The sequence below is a fragment of the Falco punctatus genome (assembly GCF_963210335.1).
Source record: "Falco punctatus genome assembly, chromosome: 3".
Classification (NCBI taxonomy): Eukaryota; Metazoa; Chordata; class Aves; order Falconiformes; family Falconidae; genus Falco; species Falco punctatus.
In genome coordinates, this window is record NC_137582.1 from 41725867 (window position 1) to 41752893 (window position 27027).

The 27027-nt window shown below is 39.1% G+C and overlaps 1 protein-coding gene across 9 annotated transcripts in view; it reads left to right on the plus strand.

Annotated features, from left to right (window-relative positions):
- NCOA2 (nuclear receptor coactivator 2) overlaps nucleotides 1–27027 on the plus strand; it is a 198352-nt gene that overhangs the window by 140704 nt on the left and 30621 nt on the right. For all 9 annotated transcript variants that reach the window (XM_080378652.1, XM_080378653.1, XM_080378651.1 and 6 more), the window contains 7 exons: nucleotides 4114–4217; nucleotides 9047–9224; nucleotides 10636–10821; nucleotides 11695–11796; nucleotides 11886–12026; nucleotides 15310–15457; nucleotides 17325–18594. In XM_080378652.1, the coding sequence (XP_080234778.1) occupies nucleotides 4114–4217; nucleotides 9047–9224; nucleotides 10636–10821; nucleotides 11695–11796; nucleotides 11886–12026; nucleotides 15310–15457; nucleotides 17325–18594 (2129 nt within the window). The remainder of the gene's footprint in view (nucleotides 1–4113; nucleotides 4218–9046; nucleotides 9225–10635; nucleotides 10822–11694; nucleotides 11797–11885; nucleotides 12027–15309; nucleotides 15458–17324; nucleotides 18595–27027) is intronic.

The following is a 27027-nucleotide window of genomic DNA, read 5'->3' on the forward strand; positions in this document are numbered from 1 at the left end:
AAAATATTTGTAAGGGTTTTTTTTTTCCTTCTCTCTTCTGTATATTAACGTAGAAAAGTAAATACAGTTTGTGATCACTAGGAAGATGCCCAATTGAAAATATTAATATGTATTTTAGTATATTACTGCTTATACAATTGTAAACATACCCACAGTTTAAAGTTTAAATTACACACATCACTAAAGCGCTACATAATTGGATGTATATATTCTTTGTAGTATCTCTCTCAGGAGTACTTGTATTTTATTTAAATTTTTTTCTCTCTCTAGGCTAAAGTCTTAATTGAGCAGAGCTAATAATTATTTCATGTGTGTGAGGTTTATTCCACTATAATTTAGCTAAAATGTGCTTGATCCCTGGTAACCATATTCGTAAGTATGGGACCAGTTTCTAATCTAATAGTCCCTCTCCAGTGGAGATTTCCCTGTGTGGAGGCGAGGCCGTGGGAAGCCCCTTTCCACGCCGCTTACCTCCTCTGCGGGCACAAGGCTGCGTTTCTCATTCCTTACTAAATCTCACTCGGCTAGCTGTGTAAGCTTTCCTGGCGTTTTCCATTTGAACAGGGGCATTGCTGTTCTAGGAGGTGGCATTGCTGGAAGGTGCGAGATCAGGGAACTGGCTCCTGTTTGCTGTGGAAAAACCTAGGGTCTGTGGTTAGTCACAGGGTAATACCAGCAACTCCCGTGGGGCTGGAAAAAAGGCTTCCGAGAGGATTTGCAAGGTTGGGCCTCTGCAGCTATTTTCCTAACCCCTAACATTCAAAAATCATTAATCTACTGTAGAAATAATAAACTCTCTGTGCTTCTGATTTGTTTGTAGGGCCCCCAGTGAACCTAAAAAAGATAGAAGTGAAAAAAGGAAAGGTAAACTTTACATTTTTGCGCTGCTGCTTAATGCCAGAAGCTGGAACTGTTAAGAAAAACAAAAAAATACTGACTCGTGATAAATGCATGAGTGTTGCCGGCAGTAGAAATTCATGTATCAGTTGTTGTTTTTTTCCAACCTTCTTCAACAAATTTTTGTTCTCAATTAGCCCCACGTGCTGTGTCACTGAAGAAAATATTTTCATTTCAAGACGTTCCCCATGTCTGGCTGTCAGGACGACACTGCTGACAGGGTTTGCACTTACTTTTCCTCTGTGTGCTGATAGATTCTTCATGAGAGGCTCTGTAGTTCAGTCAGAAATAGATAATTTATTGCATAGTTGAACATGATCAGTAGCTGCAGTTTATAACATTGGCAAAAGTTACTGCTGGTCCTACTCAGAGGCTGTCTGTGGCTATGGTTTCCTATACAATGCCACTTAAATGTGTAGGGACCTGTGGCCTGAAGGTATAGCCTCTTCTAAGCTCTCTGGCCACTTAACTTTACACAGTTCAGTTACAGATCCAATTATGAAGTCCATAATTTTGGAGTACTTGTGATTTATAAAGCTTTTCAGAATACCTAACCAACCATCATGAGTAGTGTAGTGTACGTTGTCACCTTCGCTGGGAGAGGCAGGTAGGCAGTGTTTGTGTCTAAATAGTATTTTCCTATTTTCTGAGTTCATTGCATTTTCCTTGAGGAAGCGCTGTGTTTCTTGATCTCGCAAAGGTATTGGGCCCTCTGTGGAAAAGGGTGTCTAAGGGAAAAGAAAATGGAGAGATTGAATGGTTGTGAGAGACAGCTGATGGTGGAACAGAAATGGTCAGGGATCAAAGGGTTGAAACAGAGAAAGGGGGAACCAGAGGGGAAAGCAGCCCCTGTCAGTGACGGGTCGTGAGGCTAGAGAGATCCTTGGTCTGACCTGGTATTGCAGCTTCTGTGTCGATTACCATTCTAGTAATGGAATACATTCTCCTTTTCCTTTGTATAAAACCTCACCGATCGGCATAAAAGAGAACAGTTGCTTTTATGGATATGCTATTGGTGGTTTGTATGAACTCCATGGTTTTAAGAGTGAAAAAAAAAATTCAGCAAATAGTTTGTATTATGTGAAAAATAGGCGGTAAAAGTAGTCTTTGTAAATTGGTGAAATGAGGAAAGACCATATAATGAATGTGCTTGCACACCGTTGCCGGACCACATCTGCAGCCCCCTCTCCATTTCTAGCACACGGAGAATAATCCCGTGTTCTCTGATACTCAAGGTGGTACCAGTGGCTGAAGCAGTGAGGGGATGAAAGCAGGATGCTGATATCTGTAGCCATTATAATATTTTGCAGTGTGAAACCAGGGATCACTTTATGCTACCAGGAACAGATGTTAAACAAATATCAATGCTGACTTTATTAAAAGATCAACCCTATCTTTAGAATCTTCTAGAATTCTTTCACAATTTTTAGAACATGTTTTCAGTATTGTGTCATCATGGTGCCAACTCTGCTATATTGTAGTATGGGAAGGATTGTTCTATTTTTTTCAGTTACATCTAATTTCTGCTTTTTGCCAAAAGAAGAAGAAAGGAAAAGAAAAAAAAGAAAATCTCACTGTAGTCCTCAGTCCAAACCAGAAATACTAATTTTGTGTCCTGGTAAGCTTAAGTGGAAGAGGAAGGGTTAGTAGTTACTTCTAGTGTATTTATTTCTCTGAGATTATGCTAATCAGAGTGATTTAAATTCTTCCATTAGTTGAAACAGTCCTTCTTCAGAACAATTTTATTTCATCATTATTCACAGTGGTGTTACATTGTGTATGAACATACCCTGAGAAGACCGCTAAGATTTTTCTGGTTCTTTTTTCATGAAAGCAAGAAACGTACAAATCTAGGATGAGACAGCCCAAGTGACCAAAGCCTTATTGCCAGTGGGCGATCACTGATAGGAGAACACCCAGGGGTTCTCAGAAGCAGTTCCTTTACTGTATGCCTGAGCAGCATATATTCACACTGACCTTGTAACCTCTGCCAAGGAAAGAGTTCAGAGGAACTTTGGCTGCAGTATTGCAGACCTACAGATTGTGGAAAATACTGTACATTTGGGTACATTTCAATCTGTATGACTGATGTTTTAATTTTCACTAAGGGTGATTTTCTGAAGGCCCTTTGCTCCATCTGCACATGGCACTTTCAGTAATTCCTACAATGAATCTTCTGGTTTATTTTTGTAGAAGGCATAAATTCTTGTTATCATAATTTCATGTGCTTTCATGTTTATTAAAATAATCTTTTGCACAATATTACAAATAAGAAATCTTTAATTATTTTTAATATTGTAGGTTGCAGCATAGCCCTAGCTTTTACACAGTTGCTTGAAAAATAATAAAAGAACGTTTTGAGTATAGAATTAGAAACAAAAAAACCTAGTTTCATTAACTTACAATGTAGAATATGTATTCGTATGGTATTTTCATTACTTTTATTACTTCTTCCTTAAACACCAGTATCATTCTTGGAATAGAAAAATTAATACAGTCCATTACTTGATAGGAATTACAAACCCTGTTGATTTGAAAGTTCTAATATGTATGAGTATCCCTTACATTTGGAGTTGGCTGTGATCTGTGATACTGTATGTAACATTGTAATATGTGGCATTATGATCCATAAACCTTAAATCGTTATTTTCTTGCCTGTAGTTTTCAAATACAGCACTTGAAATTGTATGTAGTTTCAATAATAGATTGGTAAATAAGGCAGTATGAAAATTATGTGATCGTAAAAATGTGGGTGGAGGCATGGGAACAGAAACGAGATTGCTGTTTCTCAGTACTGAAACAGTAGATTGCGGACTTAAGTTTTTCCTTCTAAATATAGCGATAGTGGAAAAGTTGTGCAGCTGTAAGCTTTGCATGCTCTTTTAGATCAGTCTTCTACTACACCTTGATCCTAGCTTTTGCTCATTGCACCTTCATAAGAAGACTTTGTCTTTGCCCATTGTTGTTTTGTAGTTCAGTAAAACGTCTAGCAGAGAAATAGCAAAAATTATTTCATTTGTGCCATAAAACATCAAAACTGAGAAGCAAATATGCTAGTTATGCTTCTGTTGATCATTATGGGAGACTATTTAATCTCGTTTTCAGAATTGTTGCGCTGTAACTGTTTCATAGCTAGTCCCAATACTCTCTGGACTCTTACTGTATCACTTAGAGAGCACTGCACTGTCATTTAACACGTAGTTTTCTTTCTTGCAGAAAAAGCAGCAGCAGCTAATGAAGATGAAGTGCAAAAAGCAGATGTCTCATCTACGGGTCAGAGTGTCATCGACAAGGATGCACTTGGACCAATGATGCTTGAGGTGAAGAGCAAAAAATTTCTGTATTTAAGCCAGCTCTGCTCCCCCTAGGATGAAGAGCAGTGTAATGAAATGAAAAAGTGGAGAGGTTGCTGTCAAGAGAGACAAGCCATCCTGGCTGCTTAGGGTTATGTCATTAAAAGCAGGCTGCATATTTCTATTGGATTCAGTGATGAAACTCTCTTTAACTTGGGGTGGGGAGAGGCAGAGAAAGAGATACTTCTACTGCTTTGTGATGCAGACAGCTTGAGGGGCTTCAGTTGGTAGCAAGTCCTGGGTTTCTGCGTGTGCATGTTTTGTTTGTTCTAAACCACAACAGATTTGGGAGACCTGTTGTACCTAAGCATTGACTTACATATACAGTATTATACATGTGAATATTTCCTCTAAAATTGCATGTCATTACTATACTGTTTTAATGTTTTATCATTTCGGCATGACCCTTCCCTCTAGAATATGAAAGTAATCTAGGAGAGCTTTTCAACACACGTATTTCAGTTTGTTCAGTTAAGATTTCTGTCTGATTCTAGCTATTAATTTGATATCCCAGAAGGCTGCATGGTTAAAACCTAGCTTCAAAATGTATTAATAGTAATGTTGGGTAGGTATGTTATCTGGGAACCTAATGTCATGTGCTACTGTCCTTTGGCACTACTGCTTTATCTGCTTAAGCTCACTTGCAAACTGTTTATTCCTGTTCTGACTGTGGACTTTATCTGCAAGGAAGAATAAATGTTACTTTAGATAAAACAAAAACACAAACTCTGAGTCAAGCTAAAGGAACCAACTTTGGCAGAAGCATAATTATTCTGTGATTTCTGAATGTTACAGCAACAAGATGCATGTTATAACAGCTTTAAGTATTTGCATTATTTTTCATGATATGTCAGATGAAAACACAGTTTTCTGTACTACGTATGAAATAAAGGCTCCAAGGTCACAGTACTAAACATAAGGAAGATCAGGCAGGTTGGAGTGAAAACATTTTTCTTTCAAAAGTGGAGGTAACAAATTAATTGGTTTGATTTAATTTAATATTTATTGTACATGCTCACTGAATTGATTGTTGTTGGTTTTGCTGTCAGACAAGGTTAAACATTCATCTTTTGCAATTGCTCTGTTAAAATTTGTCTTCAATTTCCTATTAATTTAATTGTAAGGACCTGTTCTAATTACAGGAAAAATAAGGATAAGATGACTTTTTTTCCTGGCTTATCTTGCATGATTGGCTATTGCAGCAAACCTGACATGTAAAATCACCCATCTGATCCGTTATTCCATTTAATTTAGTTTTCATTTGCAGTAAAACCATTGCATATTAACAATGAAAGATTGTGGAACCAAATTAATAAACTGTGGTCCTTTTGCACCAAGAAACTTAAAAGGACTGAAAGTTGTTATACTTTTGCTGTGAAAAGACTACAGATACTTTCTTTGTGTCTTTATCTCCTTCAGGAAATGAAATTAAGTTATTTCATCTTACAGAACCCCTTTATATAAGCTCTTCAAAAAACTACCCTTTTCCATTGCCAAATAATAATAAAAATGGCAATGGTGATGAACAGTTTATTAGTTTATTTGGTTTAGAAATACGATTATCTGTTTTTATTAAATAATAAAATGAAGGATCCTCAAAATAGTGACTGTTTCCAGCTGAAGAAAGTGAGTAAAATTAATCATGCAGCTGCCTCTGAGGGATATTTGAACATGCTTCTTGGTTAAAGCATAAAGTAGATAAGAAGAGAGGGTGAAAAATAATAAAGAGAGCTGACAACGTAGCAAAGAACACAAATGTATTTTCTGTTCTAGTATATCATCTAAAATAATACCTGTTTTCTTGTTTTCTCTTCCAGCATGTTGTCCATTATTTGTTCCCCCATTGTCCCAGTAGCTCTGAAAAGAGATTTTTTTGTTGTGGTGGCATGTATCTGGGGAAGGAATTAAGAAATTATTGCAAAAGTGGAAGCTTCTAAAAGATTTAAGTGGCTTGGTGCATTAACTTGCTCAAAAGCCTGTTGCTGCTTACCCGTAACGTTATTTTATTATTAGAATAGAAAGAAATGGCATATAAAGCCCTCTAGGCTCAGATGACCACTTCTGTGGTCAACCCAAGAAGCAGCTGTGAGGAAACAGCACAGAGCACTTCCTTGCCAAAGAAGTTGCCAGAGTAGGAAATAGTAGGGAAAACTGGAGGTTATTGTGGGATGCCAGTAATGCTTATAATCTTTTGCTTGCCATCTCTCCTTAGGACTGTGATAAACATCTGCTATGGCTTTGGTTTTGCAATCCCTTTGAGTTTGTGTAACTGCTGCCAAGCAGAATGGTTTAGCCAAACACACACCCATCTGCCAGCTCTAAATGCCATGTGGTTTCATGATGGGCCAGTTCAGGGACTGATGTGGCTGACTTTTTTTTTTTTTTTTTTTTTTGTATTCTTTTTCAGCCAATTCAGTTCTCTGGTCCAGCTTTTCATATCCTCAGTACAGGGAGCTGTCATGATGTAGAAAGGACTAAACCAAAGCCATCATGTTTACATTGGCTTCAAGCAGTAGTGAAATGCAGTCTAAGGCACTAATGCATTGCAGAGGTGCTGATAGGAAATTGTATTAGAGCCTCAATTAATTAAATCTTCTAAATCATTGTTAGTTAAACTAAATACTAGTCAGCATAAAAATGTCATGAATGTTATGAAAGCACATGGAAAGGAAGGAGCTCTGCAAAGAAAGTGAAGTGACAGGAGGAACCAAGAATGATCAGAAACAAGAAGATGGCAATAATAAAAAACTAAGTCAGAGATTAGAATTTATCAGGAGAAAAAAAAGACATATTTTATCCTAATTTAGAGGCAGTCAGGAAGAGTATATACTTGTACGTTTATTTTTGAGGTTTATTATTTTGTAACTTAAAAATAGAACAAACAAAGCATTTGGCAGTGATTGGCTCAGCCACTCTGCTTATGCATTGTGCTTTCACTGTCCCTCCGCTTTGGCAGAATCATTAACGCACTTTGGGAAGGACCTCTGGAGCATGTTTAGTTCCACTTCCCGCTGTAAGCAGGTCTGACTAGAGCAGGTGGCTCAGGTCCTAGTCCAGCCAAGGTTTGCGTATCTCTGGGGAAGGAGATTTCATAGCCTCTTTGAGCAGCCTTTTCCTATATCTGACCAACCCTCATGGTGATTTTTTTTAATTTTTGTATCTCCATGAAGCTTCCTGTCTTGCAAACTGTGTCTGTTGCATCTCGTCCTTCCCTTGTGAACTTCTGAATAGAGCCTGGCTCTGTCTTCTCTTTAGCCTTCTGCTAGGTGTCTGAAGACAGACATAAGATCCCTCCTTAGCCTTCTTTTTTGTACTGTCTGGATTTGCTACATGCTCAGTAGTGTACAATATTTGTAATACATATCTGTAGCCTGAGAGCTTGAGAACTGCCAGCTAAGACCAATGCACAAGTGTACAAGTTTGGTCGTATCAAAAATGCCACATGCCTGTATATGCTTGCTATGGCAACTCCTCCTTGTTAGACTGAGCTGAGTTCAGGTTTAGTATGGATCCATTTGGGTTTAATTAACCCTGAATGAATCATGGGTTGCCTGTCTTTCTGACTTGCTTCTGTCCCTGGAGGAGCAGTAACTGACAACTGTTCTAGTGATTTCCCACCAGTCATCAGAGAGGTGAATAAATCAGGCAAAGCTGCAGAAGTCTGTGTGGGTTAATTGATAATGAATGTTTAGACCAAAGGCTTTGGTACTTTAAGTTTAAATGTATCCCCCTTCATCTGCTCATGACATAAAGTTAGAGGGATGTATTCTGAAATATTTTTACCATTCACAACCATGTTTGCATCTTAAGGAAAAGAAAGTTTGGATGAGAAGTTCTTACTGATACTCAGATTTTTACTTTATCCTCATCAGGTAAAAGTGATGTAGTATTTGGCTTAGGCTTCAGATAACATACAGCAGATATCTTGGAAAGAATGCAGCAGCTAGGTTGTCACTATCACAAGAGATAAGGGGGAAACTAATCAGCAGAAATTACTAATTTAGACACTTCCTCACACAAACTTTAAGTCCTTTGGAATACCATGGAGCTAAGTTGAAGAGGTGAAAGTCTGGTTCCTGTTCCCTGGATCGTGTGTGGACTGGATTAAACTGGTGTCAAATAAAGAAAATGAAATCAGTCCTGGGAGTAAGGACTAAAGCTGCTCCGTCTTGCTGCTCACTGCCTGCCCTCAGCTCCCTTTGCCCTTCTCTGCTTTTAATGCCTCATGTTCCTGGCTGCATGGAGCCTCACTTCTACGTGAATATATATTCACAGGTGCACTGCTGCGGGTGGGGGTGGAGCGTTTCTCTTTCTTTCTGCGAGTGTTTTCCTTGCCTTGTGCCAGCACATCTTGTGATGTTTCCCTGGGATCAGTCTCCCTGTGCTGCATAGAGGACTGAACAGGCTCTAGGTGTAGCAGAACCAGCTTCTGATTCAGGTTTCTTACTTCATAGGTAGGCAGATAGGTTGCAACCTCTTCCATGATTTGTTTGTTTGGGATGGGGGTTTTCATTTGTTTTCATGTCTGGGTTTCATTATTTTGCAAGGTGTGCACCTTTCTGTGCTTTTACACAGGTTTGATATAAGTAAGATTAGGTGCTCAATCTGAAATGTGTCCTTTGACAAGATTATAAGAAGTGGGATGGATGCAGAAAGATTCAGCTATGCCTTCTGAAGTGAATATTTATTTTCTGGGTATCTTATTAATCTGATTGTTTGGTATTGTGTTTCTCTCTCTTCCTCTCTCTTTTTCTCTTTCTCTCTCTCTGCCTTTTTTTTGTTTTTTTCCCCTTTAGGCCCTAGATGGGTTCTTCTTTGTAGTGAACCCAGAAGGTAATGTTGTGTTTGTTTCTGAGAATGTGACACAGTACCTAAGGTACAACCAAGAAGAGCTGATGAACACAAGCATATATAGCATCCTGCATGTAGGGGACCACAATGAATTTGTCAAAATCCTGCTGCCAAAATCTTTAGGTATATATCTTTTCATCATATCATACATTACTCATTTAACTTTGGTTTCATAAATCAGCATTTCAATAACTTCAGTTAATGTCCTTGCACTACTTACAGTTTCATCATATATACACTATTTATTTTTAATGTATATATAGACTGTATGAATGATTAATATTATTCTCAAAAGCATCTTCCACTTTTCAGATTCTCCTTTGTTAAAATTACTCTTAGTAACTCATGTTAGCTGATATTTTTAATGGATCTCCAGAGTGAATCACTGAAAAGACAGCATTAGCTATGTGAACTCTCTGTTAATTCTCCTATGCTGGTTACTGTAAGAATGGCCCAAAAGAGGGAGAATATAAAAGAAAAATCAGAAAACTCCTTATGCTAGAATTTTTATGTCAGTGTCTTTAGTCTCACCAGTATTTACCCTTATCTTTCAAAACCTGTGAGTTGCAGCCACTTCTAGATTCATATTAATGTTGGGTTTAATGTCATTGGTTTTTGAAGGAGGTGAACAGAAAGAGAAAGTCAATACTGGGTGCCTCATTTACTCACAGCAGTTTAAAATATATTATGCAATTCACTTCAGCATGTTATGACTGTACTTACAAACCCTGAAGAATCAAATATGTAAATGGCTAAACCCCACAAATTACTGCCTTTATTGCATTTTATGACTGAAGAGGGCAAGTAAAGAGTATTTGAAATACAACCCTGCTATTTCCTTATGTGGTGTTACATAAATTTGCTCTGACGGGTGCCCAGTACCTATATTTGTGCATCTCAGGATTTTGTTTCCTTTTTTACTTGTCTTAAGCACTGTGTTAGGCTTTAGTTTTATCCATCACTGCACCCAGGTCATTCTCATGCCTTCAGTCGTTTCCCATTGTAGCTGAGACTATGTGTTTCAATATATTCCCGACTGTATTGCTTCCTGTTTTTATACATGCATATTGGTTTCTTTTCTTTCTGTTTCCAATCTGGACACGGATTTTTATACAATGCTGTCATCTCTTTTGTATTAATCACTTTTAAATTCACTGAACAGATCCTACATACTGCCTTATTTCTTCTGGGCACATAAAATAACTTGATCTACCCAGTAGGCTTTTCACTGGACTGTGTAACTTTTACATGCACCAATATTTAGACACTTATCTTGCTTTTCTACTATGTCATTATAAGTCACTTCAAAAAAACCCTGATAGCTGAACAAATTAGCAGCCCTCTTAAAATCTGAGAATTTTATAAATTACCTTGCTGTGTGCTGGTTTGGGCTCTAATATTAAAAATAGATTGTTGTTGTTCAATGAGCTGGTTTCCCGACCAAAGCAAAGCACCTTGATTAATTTCCTGTGGATAAGCAGCAGAAATGACTGCTACCAGATTTATCTCACTATACGATCTTTGCTTTGCTCAGTGAACGGGGGATCTTGGTCTGGTGATACTCCTAGGCGTAATAGCCATACCTTTAATTGTCGGATGCTGGTAAAACCTCTTGCTGATTCTGAAGAAGGCCATGATAACCAGGAAGCACATCAGAAATATGAAACTATGCAGTGCTTTGCTGTTTCTCAACCAAATTCCTTCAAGGAGGACGGTGAAGGTAATTACCACTTTCAGTTTGTGTTAGTATTTTGTCTTTCCATGCTGCTGTGGGTCAGCAGTTTTGGTGCAGTTGAAAAGAAGGCAAAGTTGATAAAGTTACTTCTAATTCCTGAAAAATGGAAAAGTTCTAAGTTTTCTCCTTTTTCATTTAACTGTAGAAGTGTACTTTAATCTTGGGTTATGAGTGTATACACTTGCATGCACCTGTGTGTTAAACCAATGTCATTGAAATTGAGAGAAACCCTGTTTACCTTGAAGAGATCCTGGTTTTATATCATGGTAATTGTAAGAGAGTGCAGCTGACTGAGAGGAAAGTTTAATGGGCAATTTTTTGAGTTCTTAGAATTTGAAGACAGTCGTTCTTCAGTTTCCTTTACCACTTACTACTTCAGCAGGTAAATTTCCTCAGATTGTATTTTAAGGTTTCAGATAAGTAAAAATGGCCTATTACAAAGCCGCTTGCTCAGGGACAGCAAGCATTTGCGGCTTTTTTAAAAAATGTGGCTTAGAAGCTACAAAATGGTGAGCGTTGCAGAAATGTGCTCTCTGTGCATGCAGTATATTCTTTTTATTACTTATCTCCTGAGTGGTTGAGCTGCCACAGGTGTATGCATAAACACGTGCCAATAATTATGGGCTGTGGTGGAGTCTTTGATAATTTTTCATCCAAAAAAGAAACCAAACCCACCTCTCCTGTGTTTAATGTTGTAAGAAATAATGAAGATGTAAAATCACTGAGTTCTGTCTATTCTTTTAGCGGTACAAAATCTATTCTTTTGGTCCCAAAGAACTTTTAAAAAATATTTCTGAATTACCTATGGAAATGAAAACTTCTTCTACACAAATTACTGAAGTAACATTTTTCTTTAAGATTTGCAGTCTTGCTTGATATGTGTTGCAAGAAGAGCTCCGATGAAGGAAAGGCCACTTCTTCCTTCATCAGAGAGCTTTACTACACGCCAGGATCTACAAGGTATTGTAAAATAAGAGGTTTAAATTTATCTTTCACACACACACACCCAAATGGGAAATTGCTGTAACAAATGTTTTATCTAATATCAGGCAAAATAACTTCACTGGACACAAGTACCATGCGAGCAGCTATGAAACCTGGCTGGGAGGACTTGGTGAGAAGATGCATTCAGAGGTTCCATTCACAGCACGAGGGAGAAATATCTTTTGCCAAGAGGCATCACCAGGAAGGTTGGTTTCATATTTTTAGCACTTTCTATATTTAAACTGTTTGTTATGTGTGTATCTTGGTTGTGTTCTCTTTGTCATGTTTACATGGAACAATCAAAGGCTACTGACAGTCTCTTTTTAAAGCTGATTTGCTTAACTGATGGCTCTTCTAGAGAGGTTTTGCACCTTTCTCCAGTTTGTTTTAGCCTGTGTGTTATAACTGTGCCATATTGAAGGGTGCTTTAAATCTTCAAATTATCACAATTATTTTAGAAAGACAGACCCCTGTGTCTTGCCCGTGAAAACATTCACTACGCGTTATTCTTCAGAACCTCAGCTCACACATTGCAGTTCATTGACCTGTATTCCTTTTCTCTACAAAAATGGACTTTTACTGTCACATTTCCCGTGAGAAACACTTGGTGTGAATTGTCAAAGATGCAGCACTCATGCTGTCTGGAAGCCTACATTATTGTACTGTATCTAGCTGGTAAGTGTTATAGGATACACCAGAAGCACATATACTCAGTCAGGATTATGGTAGGTAAGGTGTAGGGAGGGTACTGCACTGTGAAAGGTTCCCCATGAGGTTTCCATGGTAGTGACTGGATGAGGGTTTTTCTTTTCATAAAACCATGATAGTTCTAGTAGCACAGATCCAAATTACAAAAAACAAATAACCCTTTACAGTCCACAGGAAAGTCTTTTCTGAGCCAATGGGGAATAACGAACATTTCCAGTGGAGAAGCATCATTCTTTGGGTTCATGTTTGTAGAACAGGGTTTACAGCTGGCCTGTAACAAATAGTTGCCATGGTCAATTAAACCACAGGCGTGCTGTCTTGGAAACTAAATTGTAACTGGAATCTCAAATTATTCCATCAAATACACACATACAGAAAAAAAAAAAAGCTTTAGTCATGCGACATTAGTTAAATATTCTTTCATATGTTCTGCTTTCATGAAGCCTTATGCTGTGATTTCAGACAGAACTGAAGAAGGTAGTATGCAATTAAAAGTTACAGCAGGGGAGTTAGAGAGCAGTTTCAGGTAAGGACCTGTCTGTGCCAAAGTGGGTCAGGTTAGTTCCTGTTATGCTGTCCAGCCACTTGTCACTTCAGTCCTCTTCAAATTATTCTTGACCAAATTAGCAGATCCTACATCCAGTGCTGAGGCTTGAGTGGGTCCTCTCTAAGCTATCTGTGAAGGGATAAAAATAGGTGTGTTTTGGAGTTTACACTGATCATTTTGCAGGAGAGGCTTAGGTTCGTCATATAAACTGTAGAATTAGTCTAAATGAGGGGGCTCTTTGCTTCTCCTGGTTGTGAAGAGAGTGATAAGAGGAGGAGGAAAAACCTCTAGAACTGCTTTGCTGCAAAGGATCCAGCACTACAGAGGAATAGTGGCTGAAATGTTTCTTTCCCTTGCCCTGCAGCATGGAGGAGAAAAACAAGATGTATCTTGGGCTGTAACATCTTTGCATTTGACTGAGGAACCCCTTGCATTTTTTTAAGTCATTATGGGTTGAGAATAAGAGCAAAGAAAGCAGTGGTCTTCTACATGTAAATCAGTGTTACAGTGTGTGTGTGGGGGGGAAAGCATTAGCTTGAGAAAATATGAAAACCACAAAGCTTTTAAATTAACTCTCAGTATAAAGTGCAAAATATATGGTAAGTTTTTATTGGCCACAGTCAGAAAAATAGCATTTCCTCAAGAGGAATACGGAAACATTCTTGTTTGCTTAAAGAATTAGTTTGGAAAATGATTTAAGTAGAGATTTCACTTGTATCCTGTTGGCATTGAGTACTGGAATTTCCTGATGTGGTATATGCTAAAGTTAAGAGCTTTGGACCTTCTGGTGCCCAAAGGTTAAACTGAAACAATGACATACCTAGCAGTGAAATTTTGCTTTGTATTGTTTCACAGTTGTAGGTTTTTGTTTTTCTTTACATTTTTACTCTGAAAAAAACCTTCTGGTTGTTTAAATTGTGCTTCCTGTTTTCTCACTGCCTAAATAATACTTTAAAACCTTGCAGAACAATATATAACGGAGGCGGGGGGCGGACAGGGAAGGAAAGCAATCATAACCAATCCTGTAAGGCTGAAAATCTGGTAACTCTGTAGCAGAGACTATTTAATAAAGCCACACTTGTAAAACCGTGTCATTTCATTACAACAGGAAATATTAAAAGACAAGCAGTGAAATGCAGATCAGATGATACTGTTAATTAAAAAAAAAAAAAAAAAAAAAAAAAACAAAAAAAAAACAAACCCAAAGCAACAGAAAATGTGTATGTATGTAAAAATAGGAAATTAAAAATACTTGTAGTGCTTTGTTCCTATTTTTTCCCAAAACAATCATGTGAAAATTCTGAAGTTAAGTATTTCCCTCCTGCCATATCTGCAATCCTAATGTAATGCTTTTGGACTAGGAATGGAAGATTATCAGAGTTGTTTCATTGATGGCAAAGAGTGAACAGTAGAATAAATGCTTGCAGATTTGCTTTTCCATAGCATTATGCTAATTTTTAATTAAAGCAATGTCATAGGGGTCTACAGAAATTAAGAGCACTGAATTTGTTGAAATCCAGATTTACACTGAAAGCTTAAGGACTGCAGAACATGTGCAGTGAAGTAAACCCCAAACCTGAAATGCAGTCATATCTAATGCTGGGGAAGAATAGCACAGCCCCGGTTTTGGCTTAGGTAAATGTATTTCTAATTTGTTTGAGATGTGTATTTTTTAGTAATTCCTTGTTCCAGTTCTTATTTCTAATTGTTTCTATGTAAGAGATGTATTAACTTTTTAAATTAAAGAAATAGTGAGAATAACCGTTACAAGATAATTTAAGCGGGCAGTAAGGAGGAAAAGATACAGGCTAATGGAAACTGATGATACAGAAGCTAAAGGCATTTATATTAATCATCATGATGTAGATGATACAAATGGAAAAAATTTATGAGGAACAAAAGGAGTTAGACTTGTATTTGATGAAAAGTGAAATGGACATCAAGGACTTCTTTGTCCACTCCTGAAGCGCTCTGTATTTCATAGTATCTGTCCTGTTATTGCTGCCACTCCTTACAGGTTTTCTTTTGATCACCCTTTATTTCATGTGGGAACCTTTATTTTATATGCATCCCATCTATTGATTTTCAGTTTTTCTTCTGTCTTTTTTTCTTTTAATTAACACAGTGTCTGTGGTATCAGTGCTAATGGATTTACAACATCAGATGCTGAGCAGCTAAGCTACCTGTACTATAGTATATCATTAATTTATTTCTGTTATTTTGCTTGCTTGCAGTGCTGAGGCAGGGACTAGCATTTAGTCCTGTTTATCGGTTTTCCTTGTCTGATGGCACCATCGTTTCTGCCCAAACGAAGAGCAAGCTCATCCGTTCTCAGACGACTAGTGAACCTCAGCTTGTAATCTCCTTGCATATGCTTCACAGGTAATCCTGACTGGTTTATTACATGCACACTCTGCAGAGAGACAGAGAAAGTATGAAGTTGCCAAAGTAAATATATGGTTTAAGGCTGCTAGATGCTGAGTTGACCTAGAACTGATAGTGTGAAAACAAATAAGTTTTTAAAATCAATGCTTACAGCAGGAAGAGATTTAAGATTATTTCAGGATTTATAAATTGCGTTCTGGTTTGTCAGGTCAAGATCTTCCATTAAACATACAAAATTCACTTTAATCTCATGTTCTTAATTTCAGTATTTTAATTTCCTGTATTTTGCATAATAGACACAAGAAACCTTCCAAATTCAATTACATCTGGAAACCTTTGACGGATTAAATTCCTGTAGTTCGTAGTCCGTGATATGTTGGGCTTTGGTCTTCTTTAAAGAGTGTGTTATGATTACTAGAACTGCATTTTAGACAAACTGGATATTTTAACTCCTTGTCTCCATTCCTTGTCTTCTGGTGCTTGGAGTAGTGGCTTTCACATGTCTAACCCTAAGAAATGCCACCACTATTAGCGTTTTTTTAAAAGAAGACACAGGCAATAACATGTTAAATTGAAGGGCAGATAATCACTTACCTCAGAACTTCCATCGTAAAATCTGAATGAAGTCATTGCATGTCCTGGTATATTTGTGGCAGGTTTTGTTTCAGGCTTTATTTGCTGATGATAATTAACAGTGCTGTTTCCCTGTATCCACAGTATCACTTAGCACTTTTTTGAAAGGAAGAAAACGAGTCTAAATGTAGTTAAAACTAAAACCATTTTAGACAAATTGTAGATTTGGAAACTGACCTGACAAAAAGCTGTCTGAAGTTTGTTTTCTTTGGATTGCTGAATATACTTGGTATTTCATGAAGTCTAAGTTTTCAATTTAAAAAAGCATCATTAAGTTGAAAATGGTACTAGCAACTATTCTTGCTTTTTTTGGCAGAAGACTGGTACTATTGTATTTGTAATAAGGTTTTAAAAATCCACCTCTCTTTTTATAGTTAACGTTACTCACCTTTGCTTTTATACCTAAGGTAACAAATAGAGTAACAACATGAAGTATTCTTCAGTGTAGTGTGCTTCATTTCTTCTCACACTTTAGCATGTGTGAGTGTGTTTCTCTTCTATTCGCTCCATCTTACAGCCTGCATCTCTAAAATAGGAGTTTCAGCTCCAGTGTGTGTATTTTTTTTTCTTTCTTCTCTTTTCCTAAGTGCCCGTGCAGGACTGGATTGCTAACAGACTGTTCCCATTCTGAAGCAGTATCCAGTAGTTCTCTTGGCTCACGTGCTGTTTTGGAACAGGATCGAAATACTCTGGCAGTGTAGAAATACAACTTCTTCAGCTTTCTTTTCACTATGAACTTGGTGGGCAAATAGCCCACTCCAGCCTTGTGGTGGGGCTAACTCACAGAATTCAAAACTCCAGCAAACAGCTGTCTGCAGCTGTCTTGTAAAACATGTATTTGTTTGGGCCGCATGTTTCAGATGAGATTTCTGTCATTACTAGAAATTAGCTCTTGCCAAGTTGTAGAGCAGAGATACACATTAAAGGGAGAGAGCCTGGAATTGTAACCTATCTGCATTTCTAATGACTGTCATTGAAATGAGGTATAATTCTGTTTTTCCTCTCTTCCACTGATTTGTTAATGAGGTACTGAAAAACCATGCTGTTAATATGCAGCCATGTCGAAAGTTACATATCGCTTTTGTCAAGTTCTTGATTTGTTGTCAATTGTAGGTTTGTTGTGTTATTTTAAAGTGAGATTTGGGGGTTTGCTTGTTTTTCTTTATTGTAATTGCAAGCTGGCCGCTGTCATTTTAGCTAACAGGTTGTTTTTCTTCCCCTTGCCACATAGAGAGCAGAATGTCTGTGGAATGAATCAGGATTTGACTGGACAAGGAATGGGGAAGATACTGAACCCAATTAGCTCCAGCAGCCCTGCCCATCAGGCCATGTGCAGTGGGAACCCAGGTCAGGATATGACCATCAGTAGCAATATAAATTTTGCCATAAATGGCCCAAAGGAACAAATGGGCATGCCAGCAGGCAGGTTTGGTGGTTCAGGGGGAATGAACCATGTGTCAAGCATACAAGCATCCACTCCTCAGGGTAGTAACTATGCACTAAAAATGAATAGCCCCTCACAAAGCAGCCCCGGCATGAACCCAGGGCAGCCAAACTCTATGCTTTCCCCAAGGCATCGTGTGAGCCCTGGAGTGGCAGGAAGTCCTCGCATCCCACCCAGTCAGTTCTCCCCTGCAGGAAGCTTACATTCACCCGTGGGAGTCTGCAGCAGCACAGGAAATAGCCATAACTACACCAACAGTTCCCTGAACGCGCTTCAGGCCCTCAGCGAGGGCCACGGCGTTTCTCTAGGATCGTCGTTGGCTTCACCTGACCTAAAAATGGGAAATTTACAAAATTCCCCTGTGAATATGAATCCTCCCCAGCTAAGCAAGATGGGAAGCCTGGACTCTAAAGACTGCTTTGGACTATATGGGGAGCAATCAGAAGGTACAACTGGACAAGCAGAGAGCAGCTGCCATTCAGGAGAACAGAAAGAGAACAGCGATAGCAACCTGCCACCCGTTGTCGGTGGCGAGAGACCTGATGGACAGAATAAACTGCATGACGGAAAAAGCCAGACAAAACTCTTACAATTGCTGACCACCAAATCAGATCAGATGGAGCCTTCGCCTTTGTCCAGCACCATGGGAGATGTTAGCAAGGACTCCACGGGAGGGTTGCCTGGGTCTGGTTCGGCACACGGAACCTCGCTCAAGGAGAAGCATAAAATTTTGCACAGACTATTGCAGGACAGTAGTTCTCCTGTAGATTTGGCCAAGCTCACAGCAGAGGCCACAGGCAAAGAACTGAACCAGGAGTCCAGTAGCACAGCTCCTAGTTCAGAGGTGACTGTTAAACAGGAGCCAGCGAGTCCTAAGAAGAATAATAATGCACTACTTCGCTACTTGCTAGATAAAGATGATACTAAAGATATTGGTTTACCAGACATGCCCCCAAAACTGGAGCGGTTGGACAGTAAGACAGACCCTTCCGGTAGCACAAAGTTAATAGCTATGAGGACGGAAAAAGAAGAGATAAGCTTTGAGCCTAATGAACAGGTAAGCAGATCTTTGCATTACGTGTGAATGAGATGTTCCAGGCCTGCATTCCTTTCCATCTGACTTCCTTTGAGAATAATTTCTTAACTCTTCAAGAGGCTGTTACCTGTTCTTTGAAACTCACCTCAGTTTTCACTCAATTTTCCAGTTGGTGTTCTTAAGTTGTGATCATCACTCTGTCTAAAAGAACAGACTCTGCCTGGGAGGAGGTGGATGGCACAGGGACTGAACACTGGGGAACCATTCCCAGATGGTAGTCAGACAAAGAGAAAATACTTGTAACTGTTGGTTAATGCTAAGTTATTGACAGCTTTTCCCACAGGCTGTTGTTGAACTGCTGTGGGCTAGATGGGCTTTTGACCTAGCCCAGCACAGCAACTACACTTCCCCCATGTAAAGCTGGTTCGTGCTCGAGGACAGCGGTTGTTTGAAAGGATTGATCCCAGCTTTGTGTTACTAGTCTTTGTGCTATACTTGATCCGCAAATTACAATCAAGGGAAACAGACTTCCCTTATTTCTGTGCTAATTAGGGGTGGGGGGTGGTGGTGGTTTTGACTTTCTGGTTTTTACTTAAAAATTTTTATATTCAACCCCAAATTCCCATGGATGATTAATCGTTCAGTGCAGAGATCATGTCTCCCTGTGCAAGGTTACCTGCATTGAATTTTTCATTCAGAATTTCTTTGCGTTCTGTGCAAGGTTGATTGTTGCTCTGCTGCCCAACATACTAATAAACTGTATGTTGTCAGGACCTATGCTAAGAAGTGTTATTTTACTGGCTTTCATGCAGAATTTACTTGCAAAAAGCGCCGGGTTCACATCACCCTGATTGCTCCAGTTTTCAGGGCTTTGCAAGGAAAAGGGATGCAGAAAAAGCAGTTTGCTACTTCAGTATTACTGTTTATTTTATTTATAAAATGGGTAATTACAGTATCAGTTTTAGTATAAGGCATTTTCTGGGGAGTTTATAACTAGCTGGAGTTAATGATCCTTAGCTTTGTCCTACACTATCAACTCTCACAGCTGGTCATTAATCCCTAGGCAGTGCCCTGTGCATGAAGCCTTAGCTTGTAAATCATGATCAGATCATACACTGTGCAAATGTTCATGACTCTTTAATTCACAGCCATATCCTTCACTTTTTAAAAATACTGTATATTTCTAGTATGCAGACTGGGTTTGAGCTTGTTTGTTTTTGTAAATCTATTGTATTTTAATTATTGTATGTCTATAAATACATCATTTCCTATATTGTATTTTGAGACTGAGGAGGGATAGACAACATTTTCCTTGCCCTAAGTCACAGCACTGGATCTTTTTTGTTCTTTTGCCCTTTCAGCAGTCTCTAACCAGTAGACAGTTCTTTCAACAGTGGTTGTAACCACAAAACGTAGAGGCCAAACATGCCACTACAGTGTGGACACAGCATTGTTAAAATCTCAGTTATCCGGGCGTCTCCTAAGGTTACTTCACTTTTATTTCAACAGAATTTGACAGCTATTAACATTATGTAGGAGCAATTGTGGTTTTTCAATTTTTCCCATGTTTTAGGGGGAAACTGAGCCAAATTGCACTGATTTCTACAGGGATTTAACCTCAAGCCTGGATGTTAGTTTAGCTCTCAATACAGCTGCTGTATTGTAGTGCCTGTAGAGGGAGGCCTTAGGTTCTCCATGAGAACTTATGCTTTGTTAGGCTAGCAAAACCCAGGTATCAAGAAATTCACAGCTAACCTGGCAAGAATAAAGTATTTTAAAAATATCTAACAGATTTCAATTCCTAGTTCAGATCTCGCACATTGAAGTCAGTACCAGACTGAGGGCAGAGATCCTTCAGCCCTCAGTATTTGATACTGAGCGAGGATGCAGAATTTGGTAATCACCAAAAAGATCAGGATCTTGGCCTTTAGATGGTTTATTCCCCAAGAATTAAATTTCTAAAAGAATTAAAATTTCCTCTTTCATGATCTCTGTGGAGTAGACAAAAAATGGCTTAGTTTGTGAACCCTTTTTGCGAAGAGCAAGTTTTGTCCCCTCTAGAAGTTATCTGTCTAGTCTGAGGTAGTTGTACAAGTTCCTTTTATCGTTGATGGAAAAATAGAAAAAGACTCCAGGATTTTTTTTATCTTATCCTAGATAAAGTGTGTCTAAAATAGCGAAGGTAAGCTGCTGTCTAGTGATGTTCCCATTGACTAGTAGTAGCCTAGACAGCTAGCTTAAACTAGCTGCCTTACTTTTTCATGACTAAAGATAGGCAGGTGGCGTCTCACCCTAAATGTAAACATGTAACTATAAGAATAACTTTACAGACTTCAGTGTCTACAAGCATTGCCAACCTCAAGCATTTGAAAATCAGGTCCCGAGTATTATGAACTTTGTAAAGTGAATAGTCTATTCATTTTTTATTTTTAGGCTCTGTCTTTTGGAGGTCGGGGGAGGGATTTGAGGGTGTTGGAGTATGGGCTATGGATGCGTTGCCTTTTCTTGAAATTTGAAGATGGAGATTGTCTCCCAGGAGAGAGGGAACTGGGAGTACAGGACGGTCCAGGAGCTGGGGCTGTTGAGAAAACCATGAAGCAGTGCAGGACTTGTGATAAAGTGGTAAGGGCTGAAGTGCTCGGGCTTCCTCAGCACCAAGGTAAGAAGCCAGTCCCAAAGCTGTGATGGAAGGCTGCTGGATAATGACAGAAGGGCTTTTGTTGCTCCTCCCGTTGCTTGTAAATAGCGTTTTAAAACCTACTTAAAATGCAGTGAAACCTGGAGCTGAATAAACAGGACAAGTTCAGCGTGGAGTAGGAGAGGAAATGGTGGGGAATATAAAATAATGTAAGCGTTTATCTAGCTGAAGGCCAGGCCTTTAAACAAATAACCACTTTACCCCAATTATAAAATCACTGAAAATATTTAGCATCAAAAACTCTTCAGCTTTGGAAGATGGTCTCCCACAGGAAGTGCTCATTGCCTAAATTTAGATCAAAGCTGGAACTATTTAGTACAAGACTAGAACACAGATTCTTGTGCTAAATTCTTCCACCCTCCTGCGTCCTTCCCCCCCACCCTTCTTCCTCCCGTACGTAAAAATTAGCCGTGTGCTTGTGTTACCTATTTTGCAGGTTTATTTAAAACTTCTCCTCCCCAAGGAATTTTGTATTTTTAAGTAATTAGTCACTGGAGTGTGCAGTTTCTCTGGAAACTGCAGCGGAGCGGCAGTGGGATGGCCTCTGCAAGGGGGATCAGGGTGCTGGGAGGCGGCGGAGCCATTATGTTTTCTCCTTTTACTTTTGGTGTGACTTTCTGAGCAGGAAATGCTTTGAAGTGCACCACTGTACTAAAAATAGCAGTATTCTAGGTAGTGTGTTTAAACATACACTTCTGCAGAGAGCAGCAACTGACAGGAAGCCTTTCTCAAATGGCAGAGAATATTTCCAGCACCGCCGTACCTTTTTCCCTTCCTTGGTGGGATGATGGTTTTCGGGCTCTATTAGGCTGATGGCTATTCCAGTTAAAGCAGCTGTGGGGAAGAGGATGAAACAGACCTGCTGGGGAGGCTCAGCACAGCTTTTCCTACAGCACCAACAGAAGTAGGACTGCTGTCAAGCACCATGAGTGCTCATACCGTTCTCCGCTATTAAAAAGGGAAGGCAGTGGAAACATGAGTCCTGATTCACTACAGAACTGGTTTATAGGGTGTCCCTCAGCAGTAAGCCTTCCTTCTCCCGCTCTCCCTGATGGTCCACTGGCTACTGCGGGGCTGCGTGGTGGGACTCCATCCTGCACCTTCCTTCCCTGTGCACCGCTGCTTGTGCTGTCCCTCGAAAAACCTCTCATCGTGCTTGTGGCCGCAGCCAGCACGCGGGGCTGGTCAGGAGTAGCCTGTGTAGTGGTCAGCAGATCTGACCACTATCTGACAAAGACTGGCTAAGAGCTTGGGGGAAGGAGAGTGAAAGTGCACGGGGACGTCAGAGGAACGTCATGCGCTGAGCAATGTCAGGTTTTGTTTAGCCATGTTGTTTTGCACTGCAAAACTCTTCTGTAAAATTGTGTGTGTATTATTATATTAATATTACAGATGAAGAAACCAAGAAGTAGAAATTTGAAGTAGCTTATTCCCAGAGAAAGCACTTGGCATAGTGTGGAATAGAATCCTTATCTCTGTCAGTGTACTCTCCTCTTTTTTTGCCACTAGACAACATAGACAGCCTGTTTGTCGGATGGGGACTTGCAATGCCACAGCCTCCACCAGTGCTGGTCCAGAAATCAAATTAAGCATATAACTTTTTGTCCTAAAACTCAGAAACTGTTCTGATGTTCCTCACACACTTTTATCAACTCTGTTGTCCTCTTGCTTTATGTCGAAAGCAGCATCTTCACAGTACTAACACATTTTCTGTACAAATGCCACTCATCCTCCCCAAACCTATTTCTTCACGTCCAGAGTCCATTAAATTCATGAAGAACATTGGTTTCATCTTGAAATTCTATCAGAACCTTAGAATGGGGATTCCATTTTCTGAATATCTTTCAGTTAGAGGTCTGTTTTCAAACATTAGTGGTAGATTAGCCTGGTAATAATTAGCCTGATAATATAATTTCTAGCCAATTGTATGTTTATTGCAGTTACCAGAGAGAAGGAAAAAGACTATTGATTCCACTTCTGATTTACTTTTTCCTTCTTTTTATAATCCTTTCCTCCTTTTTATAATCCTTTCATTTATTGCCAGTTTGGAGCAGGGATCTTTTTTTATTTACCTTTTATGGTCAAATGCTCAGCCCATGCTACAGAGGTAGCTAATGAGCTAACTTGGGGTTTATATAAGGCAAGTATAGTTTCAAGTTGTGTCCTCACCAGAAGACACCCTGTTGTAAGGAAAAAGTCGCAGGTGCCTCTGTCATACATATGTGGTTGTAAAGGAAATGTATACACGTATGAAGTTTGGAATCATAGGGTCTCAGTGCAAGCCATGAACATTGCCCGTGGTGGAAAAGAGATCTCCAGAGAGTTTAGGAATTTATCTAATCCTTCGCAATCCCTGGAAGTTAGACTTTGGACATGGCATCCTTTATAAACCAAACTTCATGTTGAGGTATAACTGCCTTTCAGTAGAGCTGAAAAAATTCTGTAAACAATTAACACTGTAATCTGACTTTCTCTACATGACAGCGATAAGTACTTTGAAAGTAGATGCTTCTTACATGCAAAACTATTTCTAAGCATGATTTGTCTTAAGTTTTCTGGCACTTAGTGTCCAAGTTCTACGGAGATTGTTGTAACTGCTTTGCTTAGAGATAGTGAAAATATGTGCAAGAGAGCTTTCCTGTGATGCTTGGCACTTTATCAGGCATACTACTTTTTAATTCCTGACAAATAATTATTTCACAGGGAGGTTAGGGTGTGCCTTCTGTTTACATAAAGTTCAATTTAGACCATTGACAAAATAAATACAGAATATAAATAAAAGAAAAATCCCATTAAACTAACCACGTAAATATTTTAATGCTAGTTTCTGTGCATAAGGTGCCTTTTGAGGGTGAGTCTGGAAAGGCTTAGGCTAACATCATAGCTTGGTGTTAATTCTAAATCTGTCTTGGAGTTTTTGCAGCAGTTGAAAACCGTCATCAAAAAATAAGGATGAAATATTTGATAATGATAATTTAAGTTAAAAAAGGGAAGGTTATATGTTTGTGTTGTTATAATAATCTGTTGTATTTGGCCTTTCTTTGCCACTTCCTGAGAGGAATTAAAAGCATGTTAGGGAGTGCAGTTTTCTGACACATTTGGATCAATATGGTCTTCTCTGACTTTGTTTTGGAGTTGTTGGGGTGGGTTTTTTTACATGTAATGTTTCAACAAAGAATTGTAGGAGCTAGAATATTAAGCTGGGGGGGGGGGGGGGGGGGCGGGGCGCGGCCGGAGCAGCGGCAGCAAGGGCAGAAAAAAAGACATAAAGTCCTGGCACAAAACCAAAAAAACCCCAACCCTGCAACATATTAAACATCCCTTCACTGTTTTCTCAAATATGTTTAATGAAGGCTGTATGTCTTAATTCCCCCAAAGACTACTGAATTATACTTCTATAATTTATGATACTCTACATCAGTCTCCTACTGGCTCTTGCTGTGTTCTTGTTCCAGAACTCCCAGTGCTCAAAGTGCAGCTCCCATAAACATCGCTTGCCACTGTCTCTCGGAGAGCCTTTTTGAATCTGCTTATCACCTGTCCGCACAATGATTTAGGCTTCTTATAGTCACGTTTGATTTGTCCTGGCTCTGCCTCTTCTGTTGGTGTGCTGTGCCCACCCAACTGCATGTAAATGCGTGGAAGGCAGCAAGTCAGCAGGGGGATTTGTCAAGAGCAAGTTATGTCGGACCAACCTGTTCTCCTTCAGCAGAGGGTAGCAGGCATTTTGGCGTTAGAGAAGCAGCATATGCCATGTGTCTTGGTTTGAGTAAGGCTCTCTGGCCCTCTTACACATGGCATTCTCATAAGCAGATTAGACATGCATGGTCAAGATGAAACTGCTGTGAGTGGGTAGGAAGCTGTTTGGAAATCCTTACACACAAAGTAGTTGTTGAAGGATTCACTGTCAAATGGAGACGCTGCAGGAGCTGGTGCAGCTTCTAGAGCTGCTCGGTGGTTTAGTTAACCTAAATGACCCGATGGGAGAATAGAGTGTATGCTCGGTAAAGCTGTGTGTGATACTTGAATGTCTGTAAATACACTGGAGGACAGGATTCAAATTCAGCTGCAGCCAGGAGATACGGAGCACAAATCTTAGGAGAACATTCAGGATGAACAATTTATGCTATTTATTTTAATTAGTCTGAAATAATGTCACAGATTTAAAAAAAAAAAAAAAGAGGAGGGAATAACTGGCTAGAGAGGACATTTTCAGAGCTGTGTCTAGGGATCATAGTGAGCACAAGATGAGCGAGTGTAATGTCATGTAATTAAAAAAATCACAGGCTTTTCTGGAATATGTCATTGGAGTATACTATGTGTAGAGTAAATATTCTGCTTTACTTAGCAGTTGTAAGGCTTCATCTTAAGCCCTGTTCTGGACATGGCACTTCAGCAAAAGTGTGGATCAACTGAAGATGGTCCACAGGAGCAGCAAGAGTAATGAGAGGTCTAATAAGAGTAATGAGAAAACAGTTTATATGGTGAAGAAAATTCAACAAGTTGAGGTTGTATATTAACTTCAGCTTAAAACCCAAAAAGGCACATGTTTTCAAACACAAAAAAGGTTAGAAAAAGAAAGAGGAACAATTTGTTCTCCAAGTTCAACATTCAACAGGAAGGAAGGGCCTAAATTTCAGTGAGGGAGATTTTGCATTGACGCTGAGGAGAGAAACTCAAATTGTAAGGACGGCAGAGTGCTGAAACCAGTTCCCCGGGGAAGCTGTGGATTTTCTGTCACTGGATGTCTTTAACAAGCGGCTATATGAACTTCTGTAGGGAATGGCATACACTGCTTTTGCCTTAAGGCTTTATATTTCTTCCAGTCCTCTGATTCTGTGATTTCATACCATTTTGCCAGTAACACCAGCCTCCATATCACCCACATGCTGCCTTTTACAGAGTAAACTTCTTCCTCTTTTGCACCATATATTCCGATCTGTAAGACTAGGAGATGATGTGGAAGGAGTAAAGAGTAATACCATGTTTATCTGGAGTCAGTCACCCAGAAAAGGCATGGAGAGATGTAATCTTGAGGCATCTTAGCTACCTTAGAATAAAATAACTGGGCTTCCAGGAGCAGGTTAGCTGTGGCAACAGGAATTCAGTACAGACTAATGTGCAGTGCTTCCTAGCTAGGCTATGAGCCACGGGAGGTAGTTCAAAGCCATCTCAGCTATTTCTACATTATCCTGTGATCTGCGGCATAAGGTTTATCTCAATAAGTAACAAGTTGATGATGTGGCAGTAGAGCAAAAAAAAAAAAAAAAAACAGGAAGAATTGTATTTCAGTTGTGTGTATGTTTGTGGTGTTATTTCTGAGTTCCCCATCCTTCATGGCTGGCTGCTCACTCTGCCTCTCTTCTGTCATCAAACATTTCCTAATGAAGGCGCTGATTTTGAGTAGGTTTCTGTTATAATACTGTCATGAAATGTTTCCTGTTGTACCTTGGTGGTAACTGAGACTTGACTCCCTGTTGGTAATTACAACCCTAAAACTCTTTTAGCTCTACCCTGTTCAAAGGTTTAGGATTGGAGAATATACTTGTAGTAATTTCCAAATTTCAGTCAGAAAGATTTCAATTTGAGGGTTTATAGACAGAGAAACTGACAAAAAAAAAAAAAAAAACAAAAAAAAAAACCAAAACTTGTGAAAATCAGCATTTTTAAGAAAAACGTGCAGGTCATTATTTATGTTAGTCTAGGATGAACTTAATTCTTTTCCCATCTTTATTTGATGATGATTTTCTACTGAA